This window comes from Hippoglossus stenolepis, chromosome 10 (genome assembly GCF_022539355.2).
Source record: "Hippoglossus stenolepis isolate QCI-W04-F060 chromosome 10, HSTE1.2, whole genome shotgun sequence".
Taxonomy (NCBI): Eukaryota; Metazoa; Chordata; class Actinopteri; order Pleuronectiformes; family Pleuronectidae; genus Hippoglossus; species Hippoglossus stenolepis.
Genome location: NC_061492.1, coordinates 14,056,011 through 14,079,478, shown reverse-complemented (window position 1 = coordinate 14,079,478; position 23,468 = coordinate 14,056,011). Strand labels below are relative to the sequence as shown.

General features: G+C 42.3%; 1 protein-coding gene across 5 annotated transcripts in view; it reads right to left on the bottom strand.

The window, feature by feature from the left end:
- Positions 1-23,468, bottom strand: part of flvcr2a (FLVCR heme transporter 2a) — a 26,513-nt gene extending 3,045 nt beyond the window's left edge. The window contains exons 1-11 of one of the 5 annotated variants that reach the window (XM_035167854.2): positions 20,262-20,370; positions 16,057-16,721; positions 12,268-12,409; positions 10,524-10,664; positions 7,629-7,696; positions 7,197-7,300; positions 4,871-4,981; positions 3,215-3,320; positions 3,016-3,127; positions 1,819-1,883; positions 467-586 (exon numbers count right to left, since the gene is read on the bottom strand). In XM_035167854.2, coding sequence (XP_035023745.1) covers positions 512-586; positions 1,819-1,883; positions 3,016-3,127; positions 3,215-3,320; positions 4,871-4,981; positions 7,197-7,300; positions 7,629-7,696; positions 10,524-10,664; positions 12,268-12,409; positions 16,057-16,677 — 1,545 coding nt within the window. In that variant the 5' untranslated portion in view covers positions 16,678-16,721; positions 20,262-20,370 and the 3' untranslated portion in view covers positions 467-511. Of the gene's footprint in view, positions 1-466; positions 587-1,818; positions 1,884-3,015; positions 3,128-3,214; positions 3,321-4,870; positions 4,982-7,196; positions 7,301-7,628; positions 7,697-10,523; positions 10,665-12,267; positions 12,410-16,056; positions 16,782-20,261; positions 20,376-22,205 lie in introns of those variants that run through there. The other 4 variants (XM_035167852.2, XM_035167855.2, XM_035167853.2 and 1 more) reach the window with 4 other exon arrangements.

Genomic DNA, 23,468 nt, shown 5'->3' with positions numbered 1-23,468 from the left:
TTAGTGTTAAACAATTAACAACTTCTCAATCACCTCTTGCATTTAATCAATATGATCCCTAGTGTAGTAGAATCTACCAGTTAGTACTGTGAGTTAATCACATATAGATCATTTAAAAAGTTGATTTGTTGAAAGTACAAAAATCACGTTCTTGTGAAGAGACGAAAAAAGACGCACAACTGTGAAAACGTCATAATGAGCAGAAATTTCAGGATGACTGGTTTTACTCCACAGTCACAGCAGTGACCCGGTTTAATATAAGAACTGACTGTGTGCTGGTGTGTGATGTAGTACAGTTCAGTTGTACAAAGTATTTTTAATACGGCTTACGTCTATGTTGACGTTTCAGAGGCATTTTTACATTTAAGATATGGTTTATAAATTATTAAATTTCCAGTGTGTGTGTGTGTGTGTGTGTCTGTGTGTGTGTGTGTGTGTGTGTGTGTGTGTGTGTGTGTGTGTGTACCTTTGCAGGTGTGTGTTTTAGTTTTTGTGAGGTTGTGGGTTTATGTCAAGACTGTAGTTGCCAGGGGCCTCCGCACGCTGTGGCCCCGTAGTCCTGCGCCGAACACTCGGACCCTGTAAGCTGGAACAATAGCTCGGGGGTCACACTTCTGAGGGGACCTGTGAGGCCTTCTCTTCCTCCACCTCCACACACCACCACCATGAGTCTGCCTCCACCAAACTAACAGCCGTCTAATACTGCTGCTACCAGCCTGCTAACCTAAGAGCCACTTAGTGAGGGACATATGGAGTACTGTGTATTATATAATATATAATATATATTGCTAATTTCCAGTAATTTCAATAGTCATCTCACTTGGTTGGTTCTTTTTTAACAGAACTGGCTCAGTAATAAAACAAAGAAAGTATATTAGTTGTTACTGTTTAGTTCCAAAAAAATACTGGAGATTTCCCTTTTAGCTGCACAAAGGTTTGGATCCAGAATTTTTTTTGTATAATTTGCGAGATAGGACATTTTTTAAGACATTTTCACCGATTTCTCATTGAATAATTCATGGAACTTGGTGCAGCTTGATTCAATTCAAGGGGACTGTTGGGCCTTGGCGGAGGTGTGCACCTGACTGAGTGTCATTCTAGTTAGGACTGGAATATTACAAAGGGAAAAAGGAAAAAGAGCAAGAAATCCCCATGCTTGTCAAAAAGCCAACAAGTGTGAAGTATTGTGCAGTTAATGTGTCATTCATGGTTCAAAACTGAAAGGTGACTTTGAGCCGCTGGAGGCTTTTTTTTTGTTTCAGTGAATTTTATACGTAAGCTCCTGATCTTTGTTTTAAATGGTTCTCAAATAAGTTAAAAAAATTAACCTGCTTCATATTTCTTAATAGTGGAATATGGTGAGTTATTATCATATTAGTATAGTGATTGATAAAAAGGATTATTACCAGTTACAGGTTTGTTTGACAGCTGACAACTGCACCTATGCGAAAGTGTAAAAAAGAGCAGTTTCCCGAGCATCAACCTGAAATCAGGTGGTTGCAGCAGAAGTTTGAAAACATGCTGTTAGTTAGAGTTGAAGAGCTGTCACACACAAGCAGGGATGTGTTTTCTGCGATCAGCATTTCAGGAGAAAAGGATGTTTTGTAGTGAGTTCAGAGACAAAGGTTCCAGCAGTGCAGCCCCAGTGTTGCCTGGCGTGCATGTCTGCAGCCGTGCACTGCAGCGTGAGGACTGCAGCCGAGGCAGCCAGCAGAGTGAATTCAGCCCAGAGCCAGCGGTGTACACAACACATCCCCTCACCACGGGGATGTGAAGATCCCACCTCTGACTTCACGTAGCACACACAGATGTACTCACGCTCACTGTCTGCACCTCGGCCTGCAGGTTGGCCTTCTGCCGTCGGAGGTCAGCCTTGATGAATCCTGTGATGAATATGGAGGAGAGGGAAACGTTATGGTGCTGGAGGACTTTCTGCTAAACTGAAGAGCTGGATATTGTGAATAATGTTGGCAAGAACAATGAGGAAAATGTGTTCATCTAGTAAATCAACAATATCCATGGTTATGCACCTTAAAGCACTTCTGCATCTGCTTCACTTTTCACACCAAGAAGCTGAGTTTATTATTTTAAATACAGTCTATAATCAGTAAGTATTTCTGTAATTCAGTGTACAAAAAACAAAAAACAGAAAATCAGGGACAATACAGAAAACCTTTCCAAGCAGGCACCTTGAAGATACTCATCATGTATTATCTCAAAGTTACGTCCACAAACCTGAGAGACAAGTTAAAGCCTCCATTTTCCATATAAAATTGTAACAGGGGTTTCTAGCCACGACCGGATGTCACCTATGCAATATTAGGTGGTGGTGGTGCAGGTTTTACATCAGAAATTCTTAAAGTAAACCTAATGCAATTCATACCAAAAGGTCACCGCTTAAACACTAACCAAATATTTGTACTCCAGCCTAAGAGACTGTGCTTTGTTTGCATTAGTTTTTTTCTTAGTGAGCAGGATTGTGCAATAAACTACTCAACCGATTTTCATACATTTTCTGGAGGGGTCCAGCATGACCCAAGTAGGCATCCAGATTAGGGGGCGGATCCAGGAAGTTATGTCACTTTCTTTAACATTGTGAGATATGGTGTATTCCAGCATTTTCATTGATTTCTCAGAGAATCATTCACAGATCTTTATGAGTGTGCACAATTTGGATCAGATCGTAATAAAAATCCCGATCTAGTGACTTTTAAATGTGGTTTCATAAGGGGACTAATTTGTCTTTAACACAATGTGATAATTCATTCATCCACTAGGGGGAGACTTTATCCCACGAAAGTTAAGACTTCCTGCACGAGTAACTCCAGCCTTGAAAAGACAATCAGCAAAGGTTTAAATAGTCACGCTGCAACACTGAAATTAAGGTGTATTCAAAGTTGACCTTAACATTACGTGCATGAATGCTTTTAATAACATGAGCTCAGTGTTCTGTGGAAGTTGATCTGTGTCGTCAGGACTGTTTCAGAGGAAACAGAGGAGCAGTTGATATCTCACCTGTCAATACTGATCCTATTAGTAGGAAGATGCACAGGAAGATGTTTCCTGCAAAAGTGCCCCATTTATCGATAATCTTCCCTTGGGAGATGGTGAAAATGATTCCAAAGATCTGAAAGTAGTTTAAAAAGGAATCATTTCAGTAAAGACCCAAACCAACATTAGACTGTGTTTCTACAGATGTGGAAAAATGAGGAACCTGAGCGGAACAGTTGAGAAGCCCTGACGAGGTTCCCTCTGATTCAGGGTAGGTGAGCTCTACTGCAAACTCGAAGCCCAGAGGCAGATATCCCGTCATGAAGAACCTGGGGACACACGACAGAGGTCAAATTGACAGCAAAAACAAAAGTGTGGGATCTGCAGTTATTTATTCTCTAACATCACTGAGTGTTTTCATCCACACCGAGGAATAGTAAAGAGCTCAATGAGTGTGAAACTAGTGCAAGTACATGATGCTCTATAATAAATCCCGTCTGGGTTTCAACCAGACAAAGGAATCACTATGGAAACCAGTTATGGGCATAATCAGCTTACCATAAATAGCAATAATTTTAAGGACACAGCACGTGGACTGAGGAGTCTGAGGAGTTTGTGTAGAGAAACGCAGAGAACATGAACCACACACAGACATTATGAGCAAAAAAGCTGAGGAGCTGCTCAGACCTGAAGATCTCACGTAACACATGTGATTCATTATCACCTCAGGGTTGAAAAGATCTGTGATGATTGAGTCATCACAAGACTCAAAGTAATCTTTCTCTAAAAAGCTTGGGTTGAAAAGATCTGTGATGATTGAGTCATCACAAGACTCAAAGTAATCTTTCTCTAAAAAGCTTGGGTTGAAAAGATCTGTGATGATTGAGTCATCACAAGACTCAAAGTAATCTTTCTCTAAAAAGCTTTCTGCATTTTATCTACAAACAAAAGCAGCTTTGAGGGGATCATTAACAGTCAAAGTTCTCAATCACAACTTCCAGATTCAAAAGATATAAGACTACAGCTGGGTCTCAATTCAGGGGCTGGGTCCTTCAGAGTCTGCATTTGAAGATTGATTGTGTCACAGCGGTGCGACTAGATTGTCTCATTTTGAAGTGTCCTTCAAATGTGGCCGACAAATGCGTCCTTCCATCTGACCAAGGTTTTAACTGGCGGATCCTTCCCGACCCAACCTCAGCTACTAACCACTTTTCAAAAAGGTAATGGTGCCGATGGTAATGGGACACATGTTAAAAAAAAACAAGGGGCATTAAAACTTTCTAGGTGTGTCCAACTTCAGCTCTGTTGCTGGGCAACAGAAATAAGGGCAGGACTCGCTGGTGAGGCTGATTCAAAAATTCAAATTATTTTCCTTTCGGTTTGGCCCTCGTGGTCTACACGGCCCACGAAGACCACCTAGGCTGCGTAGAGAACAAAGGCCATGTTCTCCAAAGGGTGCAGGTCCTAAATTGAGACACAGCTCATATTCACACAGCTGCCATTTTCCTCTGACATCATGCTCAGGGTAGGAAGCTCAAATACTGTTATAAACAGAATAATGTTGTACTGCTGTCATCCAGGATTATAAGTCACATAAACACAGAGAAACTGTTTTCATTTCACAGGTCCTTAACTGATCAGCAACTGAAAAGACAATGAACAATAATAATACAGAGAAAGGTGATTTAAATTGAGCAGCTGAAGTTTTATTTTGGATCATAAAGTTGTTAATGATACCAGTCACTCCGAATTCCTACAAATCACAAAGTTTTTCTTTAAATAACCCAACTCATGCCAGTTAATTTGTACCCTCATCTTGAAGGTTGTCAGGTGTGATGTTTAAGACCTCGGTGGCCTCCACTCTTTAATGGTTACCTACCCTAAAACTCCGGCCGTGACAAACACCACCCACAGGTGACCCAGGTTGAGGGTGAAGGCGTAGACCAGCATGCCGATCAGCGTGAGGAGATACACAAGCAGGGTGGTCTGTCTGAAAACAGAGGGGACGGATGAGGATCATTGTATTCGAGCAACAACCTTTACACACGGCACACGTGGTTTGTGTGGTATACAGTACAATACTATTGTGACTATAAAGTCTCCAAATCATCTAAGGGTTCATTTTAATCTGATTTGCCTTTAACATATTTAAGAACCTGAATCTTGTGACAGGGCTCTCGTTTCCTACATTCCTGTCCAGGCTGATAAGAAAATCCTGCAGATCAATTTGACAAAAGGTTTTTGCGTTTTTACTGTATAGATTAAAAGAAAAGCCATTTGGCTACTTCAGGGAAATTTCTCCAGGCATTCCTCAGACTATATGTAAAATGCTGATAAACCAATTCTTTTATTCTTAAAGGTTTCTAAGCAAAAGCATCTTGACCCAATTTTTAACTAAAATTTTGTGTAATAAGTTCTATGTTGAAGAAAAAATGTATAACGAACTGTTGACAGAAACACACTTAACTCACAAATCATTGAGTCTGCAAGAAATCCACGAAGAGAAGAAAAACTCATCTACACAAACAGCAGGGTTGAACCGGAGCGTGTCACATGACTCTTCCTTCTTCTCTTTCCTTTACATGCAGCACTTCCTCTGCATGCATTAAATGTGCGTAGTGTGTTATGATAGACCCAACAAGCCTTAGTGAAGAGCCAAAATAAAGAACTATCCCCAGACTTTGTCACTGATAAAATGTTTTAGATTTTTTTATGTAACACTTTGGCCTTTTTTAAATTTTTTGGGGAGCAAATAAATGTCTTCACTATTCGCCTCACTTCATGCCGCTGACTTATTGCTCATTGAGGACGGTGCTTGACTATCAACACTCCTGAGTCACTAAAGACCCTGGGCCATCTGCCATCAACAAGCTTACTCTGGTGAAGTCTCTTGTACAACCACGCGTAAATCATTGCTGCAAAACATTGTTAATACAACATGGTCCTTTCACTCTCTATCCCCACGTGGGACAATAGGAGCGAGAGGGTCAACAAAATGAATCTGGGCCTAATTTCTGCTTTGACAGCGAAGCATCCTGATGGCATGTAGGGAATCTGAGGACCAAGGATTGTTTCTAATAATAATAATTTGCATGGCACCAAAAACTCAGAAACTTGGTCAAAATAAGAAGTGAAAATGTTGATTTAATTGATCAAACCAGACGTATGGTTGGACAATGATATAAGTGATCAGATATATTCACTTTTCTCCTGTCATCCATGTTTGCTGCAGTGGCACTAGGCCTGAGACGTGACCTGGAAGGTCCAGCAGAGTAAACCCTGTCCCTTCAGATAAGCTGATAGCTATAGAACACAGCTCCACTGGATTCTCATTCATGGCCACGTTAAACAAAACCTTTGATTCACTCTGACGTTTCCCCCGTGAACAGATTTGAAGGACATTCCTGCGGGCATCCCGTGTGGTTTTAAAGCACAGCTAAGAGCTGCAGCAAACAAGAGCGACCATTGACCCTAAACTCATCAGAGTTCGTGATAATGAAGTGTCCAGTTTTCTGACGAGTCGCTTCACACACAAGAAGCCCTTGGGTTTATGACAAGTGCCAATTAGCACATGTTAGCCTCCTAGCAGTAATCTTAGAAAGGTGGTGACATGGCTTCAGACTCTACAGGGTTTTTTTAGTTTGTTTTAACTTGAGCAACACCAAGCAACTTTTTTTTCTTAAAATAGCAGCTTCAAAATGAGTTTGGTGGTTCACTCACCTGGAATAAGTAGAATTGTGCCGCTTTTCACCCTGAACCCTGTTCTTGCATGTGTATGTAACTTTGGTGAGAGGGGACGATCGCCTGTGCGCAACTGTTGCAGCTTAAATGGTCAGAATCAGGCCCAGATGGTTTCAAGAGTAACGCTGAACTATAGGTCAGTTAAAATGACTTACTGCAACTTTGACCTCTTTACTTCCGCTACGATATCTCACTAACGACAGCAAACTAGGTGGAACGTCCAAATGGATCGCATAAAGACAAACAGAGCCAGTGGTGAATATGTTCTCAATGGATTTGACTGGGAGATAATTGCGGGTCACGGTTCGAGTCCTGTAGTGTGGAAGGAAGAGAAACTACAAGGAAAGTTTGGCTGAGTCTTGGTCCCTTCTTAGTGACTGGAGTAATAACGTAAACTCAGTTTGGTGATGCTTTTGCTTTTCAAAGTGCACAGATGAATAGTAATAAAACCATGTTTGTCTTACTTGTAGGTTTTAGTCTTGTCCAGCCAAATGCCACAAATGAGGGACCCCACCATGCCGGCAATGACAATGGTCAGACCGATCCTCCCAGCATTCACCTCTTCTCCCTGAGATTAAAAACAACGGCAGAAACATGTCTGGTTTTTCAGGCCACAGAAGAAACCTACATTCTGCAGTTATCTTTTCCTGGAAGCTCTCAGTCAAAACAACCAGTGTGAGAGAATCCCGTAATCTGTGTCCGAGTCATGTGCTCGGCAGCTTTATTGCTACGAGTGTCGAAGTGAGTCACACAAACGTGGAATAAATGTGGTGGGAGGGAGGAAGAAACTGAGAGAGAATAAAGACATGACCTCAGAAAGGGAAACACGATCAAAGCTCATCTGGTTGGAAATAAGGACATAAGTAAGTCGGCAGGTTTTTTCCACTGGAACTTACAGGATAGTGTTCGATGATCATCCGGTTCAACAAGGTGGAGACAGCATAGAAGCAGCCGACGTTCAGGCCTGCAGACAACAAATGGAAAAAGTCTCTACTCTGAACAGATCTGTAGGGAAGGTGAAGGTCCAGATGGGACCCTTCTAAAAATACCACAAACACCCTCACACGTCCAGTCTGAAGCAGCCACTGTGTCGTTACTTCAGCAAGTAGCCTTTAAGTTTATACTGGAGCACATACAGCAATCATGGCAATCAGCACTTCTGGGTTCAAACATCCCTATAAACACAAAATTCTGTTAAAACCCAAATAATCAGTTGAGGAATATTCTTCTAATTTATCATCATTACACAGTGACCTTTGAGCACAAATGTGACATCTCAGAGTGACCTTTAGATCACAGCTACACATGGGCAGTGCACAAGAAGAAGGGTTGATGACACATCCTCATATCTGCAAACCAAGTATGACTGTAACTCTTTCTTACCTTTCACCTCGATAATGCAACAACATCCGAGCCTGGTGCTTGGTGACACACGCCCTGTGTTCAATATAAACTAATGCTGGGATTTATGCTCTGTAACATATAAACAGGACTATGAATGGAATATTCTATCAGTAACTCATATATACTCTAAATAATCGAAATAACGTCCTATTCAGAATGAAGTCAATAGTTGGAATATTCTTGTACCTGTAAAACATAGTCACCGATATAATAAAAACACCATTGTATGATGAGACTAATCTGACTCGGACTTACTCCGTTTATGTGACCTTCATTTGACCCTATAGGCCACATGTGTCAAACTCAAGGCCCGCGGGCCACATCCAGCCCGTGAATGAATTATCTTTGGCCCGCATGATAAAATCTATTTACTATTAGAGCTGGCCCGCCGGTATATCGCACACACCACCATAATACTACAAATCCCACAATGCACTGCTCGTGTGTCGGCACGTCAATCGCGGGCCGCTTAACGCCGCACACAGTCTGTATTACATACCACTTGTGTCAACTTTCAACTATCCCTCTCCCCAAAAAATGGCTAAACGAAAGGTGGAATTTGAAAACAGGAGTTTTCAAGACAGGTGGGAGGCACAGTATATGTTCGCGGATGTAAAGGGCAAAGCTGTGTGTCTTCTGTGCGGAGACAGTGTGGCTGTAATGAAAGAATACAGCATAAGAAGACAGTATGAAACGAAGCACCAAGACAGATACAAGCATCTGGACACGACACACAGGCTACAGAAGGTAGAGGAGTTAAAAAGAAGTCTGGTGTCACAGCAGGCTATGTTCACTAAAGCCAAATCACAAAGCGAGGCTGCTGTTAAGGCCAGTTTTATTGTGGCAGCAGAGGTTGCAAAATCAGCCCGGCCCTTTACCGAGGGGGAATTTGTCAAAAACTGCATGATTAAAGTTTGCGACGCCGTGTGCCCAGAAAAAAGGCAAGCATTTTTAAATGTGAGCCTAAGCCGAAACACCGTTGCTGACCGTGTGCGTCACCTTGCTGCCAATCTCCAACAACAGCTTGTGGGAAAGGGAAAAGATTTCATCGCATACTCCCTTGCTGCGGATGAGAGCACCGACACTTCTGATACTGCCCAGCTGTCAATTTTCATCCGTGGAGTGGACTCAAGCCTGTGCGTAACAGAAGTGTTTTGGGGATTACACCCAATGCATGGCAGAACTACGGGGAAAGATCTCTTTGAAGAGGTGTCCAGATGTGTAGATAAAATGGGGCTGCCGTGGGATAAACTTGTGGGACTGACAACAGATGGAGCGCCTGCGATGTGCGGTCAAAAGAGTGGATTGGTGGGGAGGATCCGAGAAAAGATGAAGGAGGAAAACGTCACAAGTGACTTGACGGCTTATCACTGCATCATACACCAGGAGTCGTTGTGTGGCAAAGCCTTGAAAATGGAACATGTGATGAGCATCATAACATTAGCGGTTAACTTTATCAGAGCCAAAGGTTTAAATCACCGCCAGTTCATGTCTTTTCTGGAGGAGTTAAGTACAGAACGTGGTGACTTGCCCTATCACACAGAGGTGCGATGGCTAAGCCAGGGAAAGGTGCTGGAAAGATTTTTCCAGTTGCGTGAGGAGATCTGTGAGTTCATGGAAAGCAAAGGGAAAGGCACAACAGAGCTCCGAAATAAAACGTTTCTGTGTGAAGTGGCGTTTCTGTGTGACATCACGAGCCACCTGAATGCGCTCAACCTGCAGCTTCAGGGGCGGGGCCGTGTCATCACAGTTTCATTTTTGCATTTTTTTTCTCTTGCTACTACAGGACATTTGATTTTTCTTTGAAGTAAATTATTTTTGTTGCTGTTGTTTGCCTGTAGAAAATGTTTTCACTTGAAATTACTCTGGAAAAACTGCAGATAGAGCCATAAGCAATTAATGAAACTGATTTTATTACTTTTATTTTTATTTATTTATGTATTATTTATTATTTTTATTTCATTTATTTCATAATTAATGTTGTTTTATAGGCAATACTCTATAGGCCTTGTTAGTTCCAGGTTCAATATGTGCACTAAGGTTCTTTCAATAAGTTTTCAATAAACGTTGAACCCGTCTGGCCCTTGACTTGTAGCAATTTTTTAATTTCGGCCCACTGTGTATTTGAGTTTGACACCCCTGCTATAGGCTGTTCAATTTAGTAGTTTTGAAGAGTTAGAGTGTTACAACTTACTTAAATCATATAAGAGATTGTATGATGTATGTGAATCAGCTGTGAGAGGAAAGATTTACCCTCTGGAGCCATCAAATGATAGAAAGTAGTGCGCTGAAACTGTCATCATACCATCATACCATATACCATATACCATATACCATATACCATAATACCATAATACTGTTTCCTTTGTTAGCAGGGGGAGACTCACCGTAGCTGAGCACCAGCAGCATGAAGGGCTTGTTGCACAGCAGCCTCATGATGGAAGCCTTGTACGAGTACTCGTCCGGGTGCACGTTCCGGGCCTGAGCCTGGGCCTGAGTGGGAGGGATCTCTGGTTTCTCCTGAAACACTGGGAAACACAGATTCCAGGAGGTTAATGCGAATATTTAGAATATAAAACATTATAATCTGAGGGAGAGAAATGTGGAATAGTGTCTCCTATCAGCTCTTACAGACACTGGCTGGGGGTCAAAAGCCCATAGTGATGGTGGGGTGTGTTTACATGACAGGAGGCCGGGGCTGGACATTCCTCTGGAGATTAGATATTTCAGTCTCCATAACATTTGCACTATCACCGACAATGACCTAATTTTATTGATTTGTTTCTGACTCTATTCAAATTGTTTGTGTTTTTGTCTCCTTCCTGAGACCTCAACCTAATTGTATCAGCTTTGTAATTGTGTAACCAATTTTTTAATCTGTTGACAGAGAATAGTATGGTCTCTGAATAGAATGTTACCACATCTTGTAATGTCCCTAGATTGTCTTATCTTATCTGATCTAATTAACGTTGTTATCACAGCCTTGATACACACCCTCAGTATCTGGCAGTGATCCCGCGTTTGTGGCTCAGGAGGTAGAGCGGGTAGTTTGGTCCCTGTCCCATCCACTAACATAGAGGAGGTGGGATGCTTTAGCTTCACTTTTGGGAGCTGTCATGTCATCCATCTTTATATGTAATATATTTATATATATAGTCAGCGCTGGGTTTATTGTGGTGGCCTTTTGTGGACTTTTACCGGCAAAGGTTAATTATGGAATCCATGTGTGCTCACTGTGGATCCATTTGTGGGTTTTTTAAATCCACAAAGCGACAGGTTCAGTCTAAAAAAGGATCTGACCCCCATTAAATTGATTCCACTGATCACAGAGAGAAACTCTAACTCGCCAACCTGTGTCCTCACATAGGGTCAAAGCTGGGACTGAAGATCAAGTATCTTTTTTTTCTGAGCCACTGAGCATCTTCCAGAAATAAACAGAGAAGTTTCACCATGTTTCTCTCCCTGTCGGCGACTTTTAGTCCTTCACGGAGGTGAAAAGGAGGATTTAACAGAGCTGAGGGGGCGAGAGGATGATTTCATAAAACACTCCTGACTCCCTGCGTGTCCGAACACATCTCTTCAGAAGTTGGACAATTACAGCAATTACCGCAGCTGCTCATCTAGTGGCCTGTAACGCTGCGGAGCTCATGGGAGAAAGCACGTCTCAGGGAGATTCAGCCTTCCAGCAGTGCTGGAGCACAATGATGAGATGAGAGGCTCGGCCATGGAAGAATGAATGAAACTGTGTCAAACAATGAAATTTAATGTTGAGGAACTTATTCTAGAAAACTATTGGTGCTATAATCAAACAAAAATATCATTGCAATGCCAATTAAAATGTCAAACCTGATTAGCATTACTGTGAGGGACAAAGGGAGGTGAGGTAACAGCTTTGTCATGGTCTCGACCACTGGAAACCACAAACTGTCAAGATATCTTTATCTGCGTCATGTATTTTCCCAACCATGACTGTGGGAGCTGTCTGACATTGGAGGGGACTTGCAGTGGGCTATTACTGCATGGCTGAGTGAGTGAGTGAAGAGCCCTGACAGCTCCTATATACCCACTCAGTGAGCCCGGGGACAAGAGCATCAGCATCAGCATCATCATCATCTTGCCTCGAAGACTTACCGATCACCACCAGGACGAAGATGAAGGTGGCCACTCCGGCGCTGATGTAGAACATGATTCTGATGTAGTGCGCCAGCTCATCCATGTCGTCCACATTAGGCACGAGGATGGGCGGGATCAGGAACCCGATGGCGATACCCATCTGCAGGCGAGAGGTGATAAATAAAATTAAAAAATGACCCTGTACCTTCAGCTGACAACTACATACACACAAATACACAGATATGTACATTTAATTAAAAACAGTAGTTAAAGTAAGTTGAAATAAAAAAGAGAAATGTTAAAGTGTGCACTTCTTGAATGATTTGATGCTGCAAAAGTTCACATCTAACTGTCATTTGAATCCTGGACATCTGTCTGAGTGATGGTATACCAGCAGATCATCAGTAAATCATCAGAAGTTTATGCATACTGTATATTGCTTATTTTTTACACATGTCAGAGAGTTTGTGAAATACCTTTACGTTCTTGCTGAGATTTGGAAAAGAAGAATGACACCCCTCTCATGTCTGTCTGTTAAACATAAGGTTAAAGCAGAGCAAACTGAATACAGAGAGCTAGCCTCGGCTAACTGGCTCCATCCAGTTAGCAGGATTATGACAAAACCACTAGACGGATTACCATGAAACTTGGTGGAAGAGTGTGGTGTGGGTCAGGGAAGCACCCATTCAAATTTGGTGTGTGTATGCGGATCAGGCAGGTGGTTCCAGCATGTTTTTTTACATTACGTGTCTTTGACATTTTCACTGATTTCCCAGGATGTTGGATCTTGATGAAAAGAATAAGGTACATTTAGGAGACAGATATGAGTGTGAGAAATTTGGTGTTGTTTGGCGGAGGTATGCACTGTCCTTCTGAAATGGACCAAGACACCTGGTATATAACGCTATAACGCATGTCTGACTTCTCAGCTCCTAACAACCCCCCGACGGGTTCCTGCAGGAGGAACAACCCAGTGATGAGTGTCTGAAGTGAGCAATAATTACAGATACTGTGCATCAGACCTCTTCAGTCCAACGCGAAGTTTAGAATCCCCATGATTTATAGATCTGCACCCGTTACTCTCTCGTCTACAACCTTACAGACACTGTTAACACTTTGCTTTATTGACGCTATTTATCAAAGATCAGCTACTTAAGCAATCGTTAACTTGCCTCTTGGTCATTTTGCCCTAAAAGCTTTAAAAGATTTTTACAAAAGAATCACAGGAGAGTCAATTTCCTCAATCACTGTCACACATCTGCTGTGTTCACAGCAAAGAAAACACACTGTGCAACTATTTATGCATCTTAGATGAGAAGACGGAGCCCTGATAACTTGTTAAAAATAGAAAAAGCATATTTTAGTTATTCTACCACCAAAACAGTTAAACTCTTTGATCTTCAAAGCTTCACAGGCCTTCATGGAAAACCTGCCTATTTTTTGTTAACACAAACCATATCTAAACACCCAAAGAGAGAATATGTGAACTACTTCATCCTGAAAACTTGGAAGTATCAGATCGAGGACATCCGAGCCAAAAGGAATAAAGTCGTGGTGAGCAAGAAAAACATCAACAACAATGTGTCCCTTTGTTTTAAGCAGCGGGGAGTGGGACTAAAACACACAACAAGAACATGTGTGACAATGACCGGCATGCAGTGTTTGGCCTGGTGCAGGTGAGAGAGGACACACTTCAAATGCAGAAAGAAAAACTGTTTAGCTTCAGAGTTAAAAGAACATCAGAGGGGTTGGATGTCCTTCAGCGGTCTCTGTTTATGCATCGTGTTACAGATGGTGGTGGGATCACAGGGGAACCGTATATATATCCTGTTAAATAGGAACTGTTGTGCTTTCGCAGCATACACTGACTGTTTTCATTGGCATGTACAGAAGGACAAATTGAGAGGTGAACCGGATTACAAAGCCAAATTATTCCCTATGGAAATTGCTCCAGATTATATTCAATCTTAAAACTGTGTTTCACTCTGCTGCTGTGATTAGTCCCGATGAGGTAGAAGAAACATTACATATATGACTTTAGGTTTCAGGCGACTTAGTGACTTAAACATATGTTGTAAAAATGTAGGAGCTTGTTCAGAAGTGGACATTTCAAACAGTAAAAGTCCCCTGCAAACCCCCTGGTTAGGAGTACACACACACACACACACCAGTGGTGGACATTATACTCAAGTCCTAAGTACTTGAGTATAAGTAAGCAAGTGCTTGCTTTAAAATATTCTTAAAGTGTTAAAAGTAAAAGTACTTGCTGAGTGCAGCCTATTCCCCATTGCAACAGTCACTAAGTTCATTATTATGGTTGAGTGTCTGCGGTGGTCTCTTCCAAATCCATTTTGGATTTTCTTCACCAGTGAGTACTTCTGCTCTGATTGGATCAGTGGACTAGTTCTGTTTTTTGTTATTAGTTACTTTTAAAAATATAAAATGTGAACATGTAATGCAGTACATTGTATAAATGTAGTAGAAAGTACAGATATTTGCTGATGTATGTAGTGGAGTAAAAGTGAAAAGTGCCTGACAACAAATCTGCTTTAAGTCAAGTACAGATACATGAGAAATGATTTAAAATGAAAATTCACTCCCTATCTACTCACCACTGTGCCGATGGAGGGGGGTGTGTGAAGTGGTTGAGTCCACAAAACACTGCTGGAGTTTTAGGGGTAAACAGTGTAGCAGCCGAATCCAATACAACTGAAGATATTAGGGGCTTATCTTCAGACGTGAAAAAACAACAGATAAAAAACACAACATGCCTCCATACTGCTCCTGTGGTGTCATCCAAGTGGTCCACAAGCCCTGACATTCATATTCGACTAGAAACGAGGTCATTTACACCGTGTTTCACGCCTAAAAGTCCACCAGAAGTGGCTAAGCTAGGACGTTAGCATTTCTGACGGTCCCTGAATGCACCGCGTTGGAAGATATCAGCGGACCTTTAGGCTTTAAAACACGGTGTAAATGACTTGTGGACCACTTGGATGACACCACAGGAGCAGTATGGAGGCATGTTGTGTTTTGTATCTGTTGTTTTTTCACGTCTGAAGATAAGCCCCTAGTATCTTCAGTTGTTTTGGATTCCTCTGCTACACTGAAACTCCAGCAGTGTTTTGTGGACTCAAACACATCACACACCCCCTCCATCGGCACAGTGGTGAGTAGATAGGGAGTGAATTTTCATTTGTAGGTGAACTATTCCTTTTAAGTCCAGAAACAAAGTAAATAACCCTCTTAATAGAACTACATTCAGCTGTATTTGCTTCATCTACCTGTGTGTGTGTGTGTGTGTGTGTGTGTGTGTGTGTGTGTGTGTGCGTGTGCGTGTGTATCAAACTAAGTAACTAAACAAGCCCAAGCAAATTACTTCCTGAAACGAAACTATGAGCTAAAACCAATACACAGCAGATTTTTTTTTAAAAACGAACATGCAATGCGCCACATGCCAACTGTCTGTGAGAAACCCTGAAACTAACAGTGTAAGCATGTTATGAGTGCTTGGTTCTGCAAATTAGTGAGCGTCTCGTCTCTAAGACTCTTCTCTCTGTTGTTTGAAGCCATAAGTTTTCTCCCCTGGCAAAGAGAGATATTAATAACCTGCTGACTCAGGAAGAAGTTTGGAAAAACAAGCCATAAGCAGTGAGGCTGAGTCACGCATCAAACATGGCACACGTGACATGTAGCTGCCTCTATTTAGCCCAACGCCGTTCAGATCAAATACAAGGAGGCTTGCAGAACACTAAACTCACACAACACAAGATGCTCTGAGTCCAGCAGGTACACACAGTGACACACCTGGTTTCCAAGAACGCCAATGGAACAGGCGGTGGACACCTCCTGCGGCCCAAACCACAGGGACGCCAGTCTGGATGGGATGCCCAGGATGCAAACCGTGGCCACCGAACACACAAACTGGCCAAAGAAAGTCATGGCGAACATGTCGGGGTCCGCCGTGCTCGTCTTGATCCAAGCCCCGATGCAGTTGAAGGCCGACCCCACCACCACCACGTCCCTGATGCCCCGGTTGTCCAGCAGCCACATGACAGGCAGGATGAGGGGGATGTAGGTGAGGAAGTAGATCATGGAGAGCCAGTCGCTGGCGAGGGAATCGATGCCGTAGAAGCGCATGAAGATGTCGCCGATGATGCTGTACTGCAGCCACATGAAGGCATTGCTCATGGAGTAGGCGCTGAAGACGAGCAGCATGACCCAGCGCCGCTTGTACAGCTTGGTCTCCATGAGCGGGTGGAGCTGAGCGGTGTCCAGGAGCGCCGTCTCCAGGGTGTCGAAGCTGTCACCCAGATGCAGGTGGTGGCTGAACTCTCCCAGTGTCGTTTTTCTGCTTCTCGTCGGGGACCAGTCATGATCCCTGGCCTCGTCTATCCGCTCGTGAGGAAGATCATCCTCAACGCTCATGTTGCTCCCACTGAAACTCTTCAATCTTCTGTGGCACTTAATAGCTGGAAGGAAGAGCAAATATTTCTCTGTGTGTGTGTGTGTGTGTGTGTGTGTGTGTGTGTGTGTGTGTGTGTGTGTGTGTGTGTGTGTGTGTGTGTGTGTGTGTGTGGGTGCTAACCTGATCTGCCCCTCCCACCCAGCAGGTATTTCCTGAATACTGCTCGGACCCAGGTTTGTCTGCTGAGCTTAAAGTGGATATATATTGCTCAGGTGGATCTGGGGTGCAGTTTAAAAATAATGAGCGGTGTTGGAAATCAATGATCCCTGTCGACACATACCCTTACACCTGACGGACTGAACGCACGCCAGCCTGCTCTCATAAATCATGTGACATTTTGTTCTCTTTTGGCTTTAAACTCCTCCTTCCAGCCTGTCATGGCATCATGTTTCGCTTGGCAGCTGTTGCCCAGAGTGTGAGACTAAGGTGGGACAGCCCAGGACGGTAATTCGATTTTATTGTTAAACCTATAGGCACATGACACACACACACACGCAAGGTTGCATGTGTAAACAGGATCTAAAGTCTGCCGCTCAGCAAAGACAACAAGGAGACGTCCAAGGCAATTGTTTGTGCTTAGAAAAATACACCTCAATCGATGTCTGTGAACTTGCAGTCCTGTGCAACTATAAGAAAGTATAAATCTGCTGCATTATACAGTTATGACGCCATCCCATCAATTTATAGGAACAAAGATTGAAATATTAACAGTAGTTCAACAATCTGTATTTCTTATGAAACTTGAGTTGCAGCGCCTACCCTCACAAAATTTGAGAGAATGTATGTGCTTATTGTGGGGAAGGGACTGGGCAATGAATTGTGTAAATGTTTTTATGACTGAGCAGAATAAACAAATTTCAACAAAACTGTAAAAATTTGTCACAGCTAAGGAAAGGGGAAAAAAAATATTCCTGGATCTGCCCCCTGATCCGCACCAAAGTTGTATTGGTTCTTCCCTGACTCATTCAACATCCTCCCACCATGTATCGTGGTAATGTGTCCAGTAGTTGTTATATTTCAAGTTTGAAAAACTGCTTAAAATGTTTGTGGTTGGCAGAAATGCATCCCAAATGACTTCTGTGAGGTGCAGTAGATGCAGTCCTGTGCAAATACAAGAAACTATAAGAATAAATCTGCTGCATTATACATTTATCACCCTAACTCATAGTGCTACAGATAAAAAAATGTATCAGTATATTATCAATCTGTATTACTTATGTAATTATGATCTATAATAAAAGCCATTACACTAGCTGAATGCTTTCTTGCTGTGGCCGTTAGGAGGAAGCATCTTGTGAGTGATTGCTCACCGCAGTCTGAAGACCAGTTATCAAAGTGTTTATGCTTCAGCTTCATAAATTGGATTTACTTATGCAAAATCACTTTATATAACATCATCCGTCTAAAGCTTCCCCACATGGCAGCCCTGACGATGGTTCAATTAAGAAGCTGGTTACATAAACACTAATTAGAGCATTTTAAGCATCCACTTCCACATTAGATAGTAAGTGTGGGAGTCGTAGATTTGAATATATAACAAAAATAAGTAATTTATGCAGCTTATTACTTGCAGGACACTTCATATGTTTCCTGGCTGGGTTCTGCCAGGCCTGTACTACTGTGATGATTAACCACACCACCCACAAATATTAAATAATAATATAATAAATAGTTTTTCTGTTTCCTGCCATGGGTAAATAATATATACAAAATTTGACATGTAAGATGTGCAGGCAGGAATATCAGTAGACTCATCTGAGGGTACAATCACTGCCCGGCCTTCCGTACTGTGTAGTAACAAAAGAAGCATTGCCATAGGAGGAAAGCCACTGTGATAACTGATCACATGAGGTCTCCCCGAGTTTAAACTCATATAGCATATTCTACATTACATGACATAATGTCTTAATTTTTCCACAAACATTGGTTTTATAATATTCAATGGACATATATATATATATATAAGTATCTGAGCCTAGAGAGAGAGAGAAAGCTGTGACCTCTGACCTCGGTCCATGTTCCTAAAGATAACATACACAGACTGATGTGACATAATAGGATAAGATAATGACATGTTTGATTGAGCCTATTGACGTGCTGAAGAGGTTAAATATGTGGTGCTGATGCTGAGATGGTGATAACATCTATGGCATAAAATACCTAGTTATTATTCAACCGTAGTGGAAACTGGGTCATGTTGTCCATTTTTTCTCTGAAAATATGTTTTATCTTCACAGAGCATTAGTACTGTGTTATACTTCGGACAATTCTTGGTTAACATAATTGATCAAAGGTATGGATACTCAACAAAATGATCGTCTGGATTTCAGATCATTTTAGTTTAGAGTCATCTCGTATTCTCAACAAAGTTTCATGAGCAACAGCTATAAGAGACTCTGGAGGGATCTGATCGTGGGAATCAGGTCAGCTGACTCAGTCGTTTCTTCTAAGTCCCTCCTTAAGACAAACTTTTATCTGAGAGCCTTTCCTGAGTTAATTGGTGTTTTAAATGCCTTTGAGTTGTCTTAAATCTAACTTAAAAATCTCTTTCTAAGTCTGACAATTTTATGACTTGTCTGTGTTAATTTGCTGCCTTGTGAAGCACTTTGTACCTTGGAGTTTGAAAAGTGCTCGTTAAATTCAGACAATATTATAAAACAAGTTATTAGAGACATCAGCATGACTTCTGGGAAGTGTTACTGGTCATTTCTGCTGTTGTGATGAAGATAACGGACAGTTTCTGCCTAATTTGTTCATTAAATCATTAGTCGTTTGTTGTCACGTTAATGTTTCATAATTTGATATGTTTACATGAATAAAAAAACCTGGGAGAGCACTGACTTGACTGGTTTTCTCTTCTGTTGTGGGGGGAGTCTCATAAAATGTGTATGAGGATACATACTTCATTTGTATAGGCTAAATCTTAAAGATGCATATTTGTCATTTGTACAGGCTAATCCTCTATATAAAGATGCATATTTGTCATTTGTATAGGTTATATCTGTTTATCTAAAGATATGTTTTTAATTTGTACAGTCTATATCATTGTATACAGTCTTACAGTATATACAGACTAGACATTTCCAGTGAAGGCAGTAGTAAGTGAGGTGTTGCTGCCTGCACCTCGTCTCTCTGGCTGCACGGAGCAGATCCATGAATGGAAGGAGTGAAGGGAGAAAGGGAGAACCGTCACCACCGACATTATTTTTAAACTACAAACCCCAGATACACTTAACGTCCTGTAATCTCACGTGTCCACACGAAAACAAAGCGCGTGCGCAGCGTCGTGCCTGTGTGTTTATACGTTATACTGTAGTTTAGTAAAGCACAGACGCAGTAGTTGTTAGGCACAGATCGCCTCGTTGGCAGCTACTTCCGCTAAAAACGGCGAAAATAAAAGCGTGAATAAGAGCAGACAAACTGGTCATAACGCAAACTCATGTCAACAACTGAGCTATAAATAAACACCTGCTGTTCTCGCAGTAAAAACGTGTCACTCAAACTAACAAACAAAGAAACAAAGTGAGAAGAGCCGTGTGTTTACCTGCAGCCCGCCTCCATTCACATTACAGCCCCGGTCTATGAGTGCAAACTGGATCACTGCCCTCCACCAGCAGAAGGTGGCGAGATCCTCAGTCGACACGTCATTTCCCCTCATTCATTTTCCACCAGCAAAACAAACAAGTTCCAAGACGACGGACAACTTCCCCTCGGTAAATAAAGCTCCCTGTGTTTCAGGTTATCTGCAGCCCAAAGCAGTACTTTAAAAAGTGCCCTGGGGGAAAAGCGTCCATACAGTTTTTGTAACATGAATAAACTGCAAGTCTTCAACTTTTCTTTTACTTCACTTGATTTCAGAGAATAAATATTGTCATTTCGACTCCACTACAATTGCCCAGGTAACTTAAGTTACTGGTTTTCATTTTATTTAAGAGTATAGTCTATGTTATTATATTTGACTCTTTTCTTGTATTTCGCACTTTATTTTTACTCCATTACAATTACCCTGGTAACTTAAGCTGCTGATTTTATATATTTATTTTAGTATAGGTTTATTTGACTCTTTTCCTGTATTTTTTTTATGCTACAGCATGGTTAAATATTGTATTTTTTTCTTTAAATATTGTAATTTTTACTTCACTACAATTACCGAGATACCTCAAGTTACCGTTTTTTATTTTATTACATGGTATTTTATACCAGTCCATGTTATACAATTTGATTCTTTTATTGTATTTCACACTGTATCTATTTTTACAGCACAGGTCAGCTGCGCTTGTTTTTAATTGGGCTATGTACCTAAACTTGATTTGATTTTTCACATGTATAAAAAAATTTATGAGTTTATAAAATGTTATCCTTTGTTAAAGATTAAACCAGATGCTGCAGCTTTTTGTCACTCCTTTTCACACTAAAGCTTTGAGGCCCAAAGAGGTAAATATATCCATAAATGCATATTAGCACAGCATAGAATGTTAATTCTTTTGTACCCTATTAATCATTTGCTCCTCTGATTTATCTCTGTGATCCTTGGGTTTCGACCCAGGGCTCGACCCCTGGGTTGAGAATCACTGACTGATAGAAATAGCTCCACCTTGACCAGCTACAACAGGAAAATCCTTCTGAATTATTCATGTACCAGTATTAAAATCCAATAATGTAATATACCATTTTTTTCTGCAGAAACATGAATTCAAGTACATTTGGCTGTTCGGGCCTATGACATAGATGGCTTCCTTCACTCCTCTTTCAAACCATCTGTCTTCCCTGGCCAAAATGTGGACATTGTTGTCTTCAAATGAATGTCCCTTGTCCTTTAGATGTAGGTGGACTCCTGTGCTGTCCCATGCGGTTGTTTTGTATTTGGGATGAACCCATTTCTGCCTCAGTGTGTGTTGGCTTGAAATGTACTAGGATGTGATGTTTGTTGAAAATCCTGATAAGCTTGTTCAAGGCAAAGCAGCTGTGAATATTTTTTATAAGCTCTACCACATCAGCACACACACACACACACACACACACACACAGACACATTATCTCTCTCTCACACACACACACACACAGGTTTCCACAGCTATCCTTATTAAGACATTGCACTGACTTCCATTCATTGTGCACAGCTTAACCAAAACCTTAACCATGAGCTCAGAAATGAGTTTCTGCCTCCTTAGGACCAGGCTTTGGTCCCCAGGTCTACCGGTCCTGACAAGGTCATTGATTATGCTCCCAGACCTGCAGGGACCCTAAAAGGCTCCAGGTCCTCTGCTTTTCATCAGAGTGGAGCGATGAGAGGTGGTCAGCTGGGGCCCTTTGGCAAACAGCCCACTTGTCCCATGAGAGGTTAATCCGGCCATGGGTTTATGTGAACAAGTTTCTGACTTCTAATGTGATTAAAAGTGGACATTAAAACATTTCAGTGAGATTTTATTTATGGGACTAAAACAAATCAAACCAAAGTATCTACTGCAGCTACACTTTATCCACTCACCTGATTCCCAAAAACTCCAATGGAGCAGGCGGTGGAAACCTCGTCCGCGCCGAACCACACCGACGCCAGGCGGGAGGGCATCCCGAGGATGAAGACCTGGGCCAGGGAACTGGTAAACTGCCCGAGCATGGTCACGCCGAACAGGTCGGGCCTGGCACTGGCCACCTTGATCCATGTCCCGGCGCAGTTGAGCGCGTTGGCCAGCAGCGCCGTGACGCGCAGCCCTTTCTTATCCAGGAGCCAGGTGACCGGGAAGATGAAGGGGATGTAGGTGAGCATGAAGACCATGGACAGCCAGTCTATCGCGAAGGCGTCCACATTGTAGAACTTCATGAGGATGTTGCTGATGATGCCGTACTGGATCCATTGGTACGCGTTGCTCAGGGAGTACGCGCTGAACAGGAACACGACCAACCAGCGCCTCTTGTACAGACGCGTGGTGGCCGCGGGGCCGCTGTCGCCGTTTGGGATGTTGCTGCACTCAACGTGGTCCTCTCCTGGTCCTGGTCCTCTGCCGCTCAAGGGGAGACCATCATGCAGCTTCGAGTCCCGTGCGCTCCCGTCCGGTGGTGCTGGTCCCCTGCCTCCCAAAGGTGGACCGTCATGCGCCTCCTTTTCCCGTGCGCTCCCGTCCTGAGTGGTGCCAGCGTTATCACCCATGGTCTGCTTCGGCTATAAGCGCACTGGGAGGATAAAGAATTCCTCCGGCACCTCAGCACCGTACTTAAAATATCTCAAAACGCAGAAAAAAAGGCGCACAAATGAATACAAACAACCTGTCACTGTCGTTCCAAGTGGAAAGAACTGGAGAAACACTAAAGGTTTCAGGATCCTTCGTTTCCTCCGCTCAAAATCAGTGAGATAACTCCAGGCTTCCTCCCACAGGACTAACCCGCTGCTCCACAAGTTCATTCATTATTTGGGCAGTCTGACCGATCCCCTGGGTATTTACAGCCACTTGGAACGAGCTGACCAGACTTTTACTCCACCCATCAGCTGATCGGATAACAATCAAAGTGACCTTTCACCATGTGTATATGATCGAATTAAAAAAAAAGCCGGTCAGAATTACCCATGAAGTGAGAGGGACAAATGTAAATGTGGTTATTTTACTTCATGAGATATACATTTTATTTAAGTAGCTTGTAAAATGTTGTAATCTTTGTGGAATCCACCGCCACCCACCGCTGAAGCTCTGCGTGATCCCTGGAACCTCACATATACAAACTAGACAAATGGAGATGCTGGGAGAGGTGCATGTGT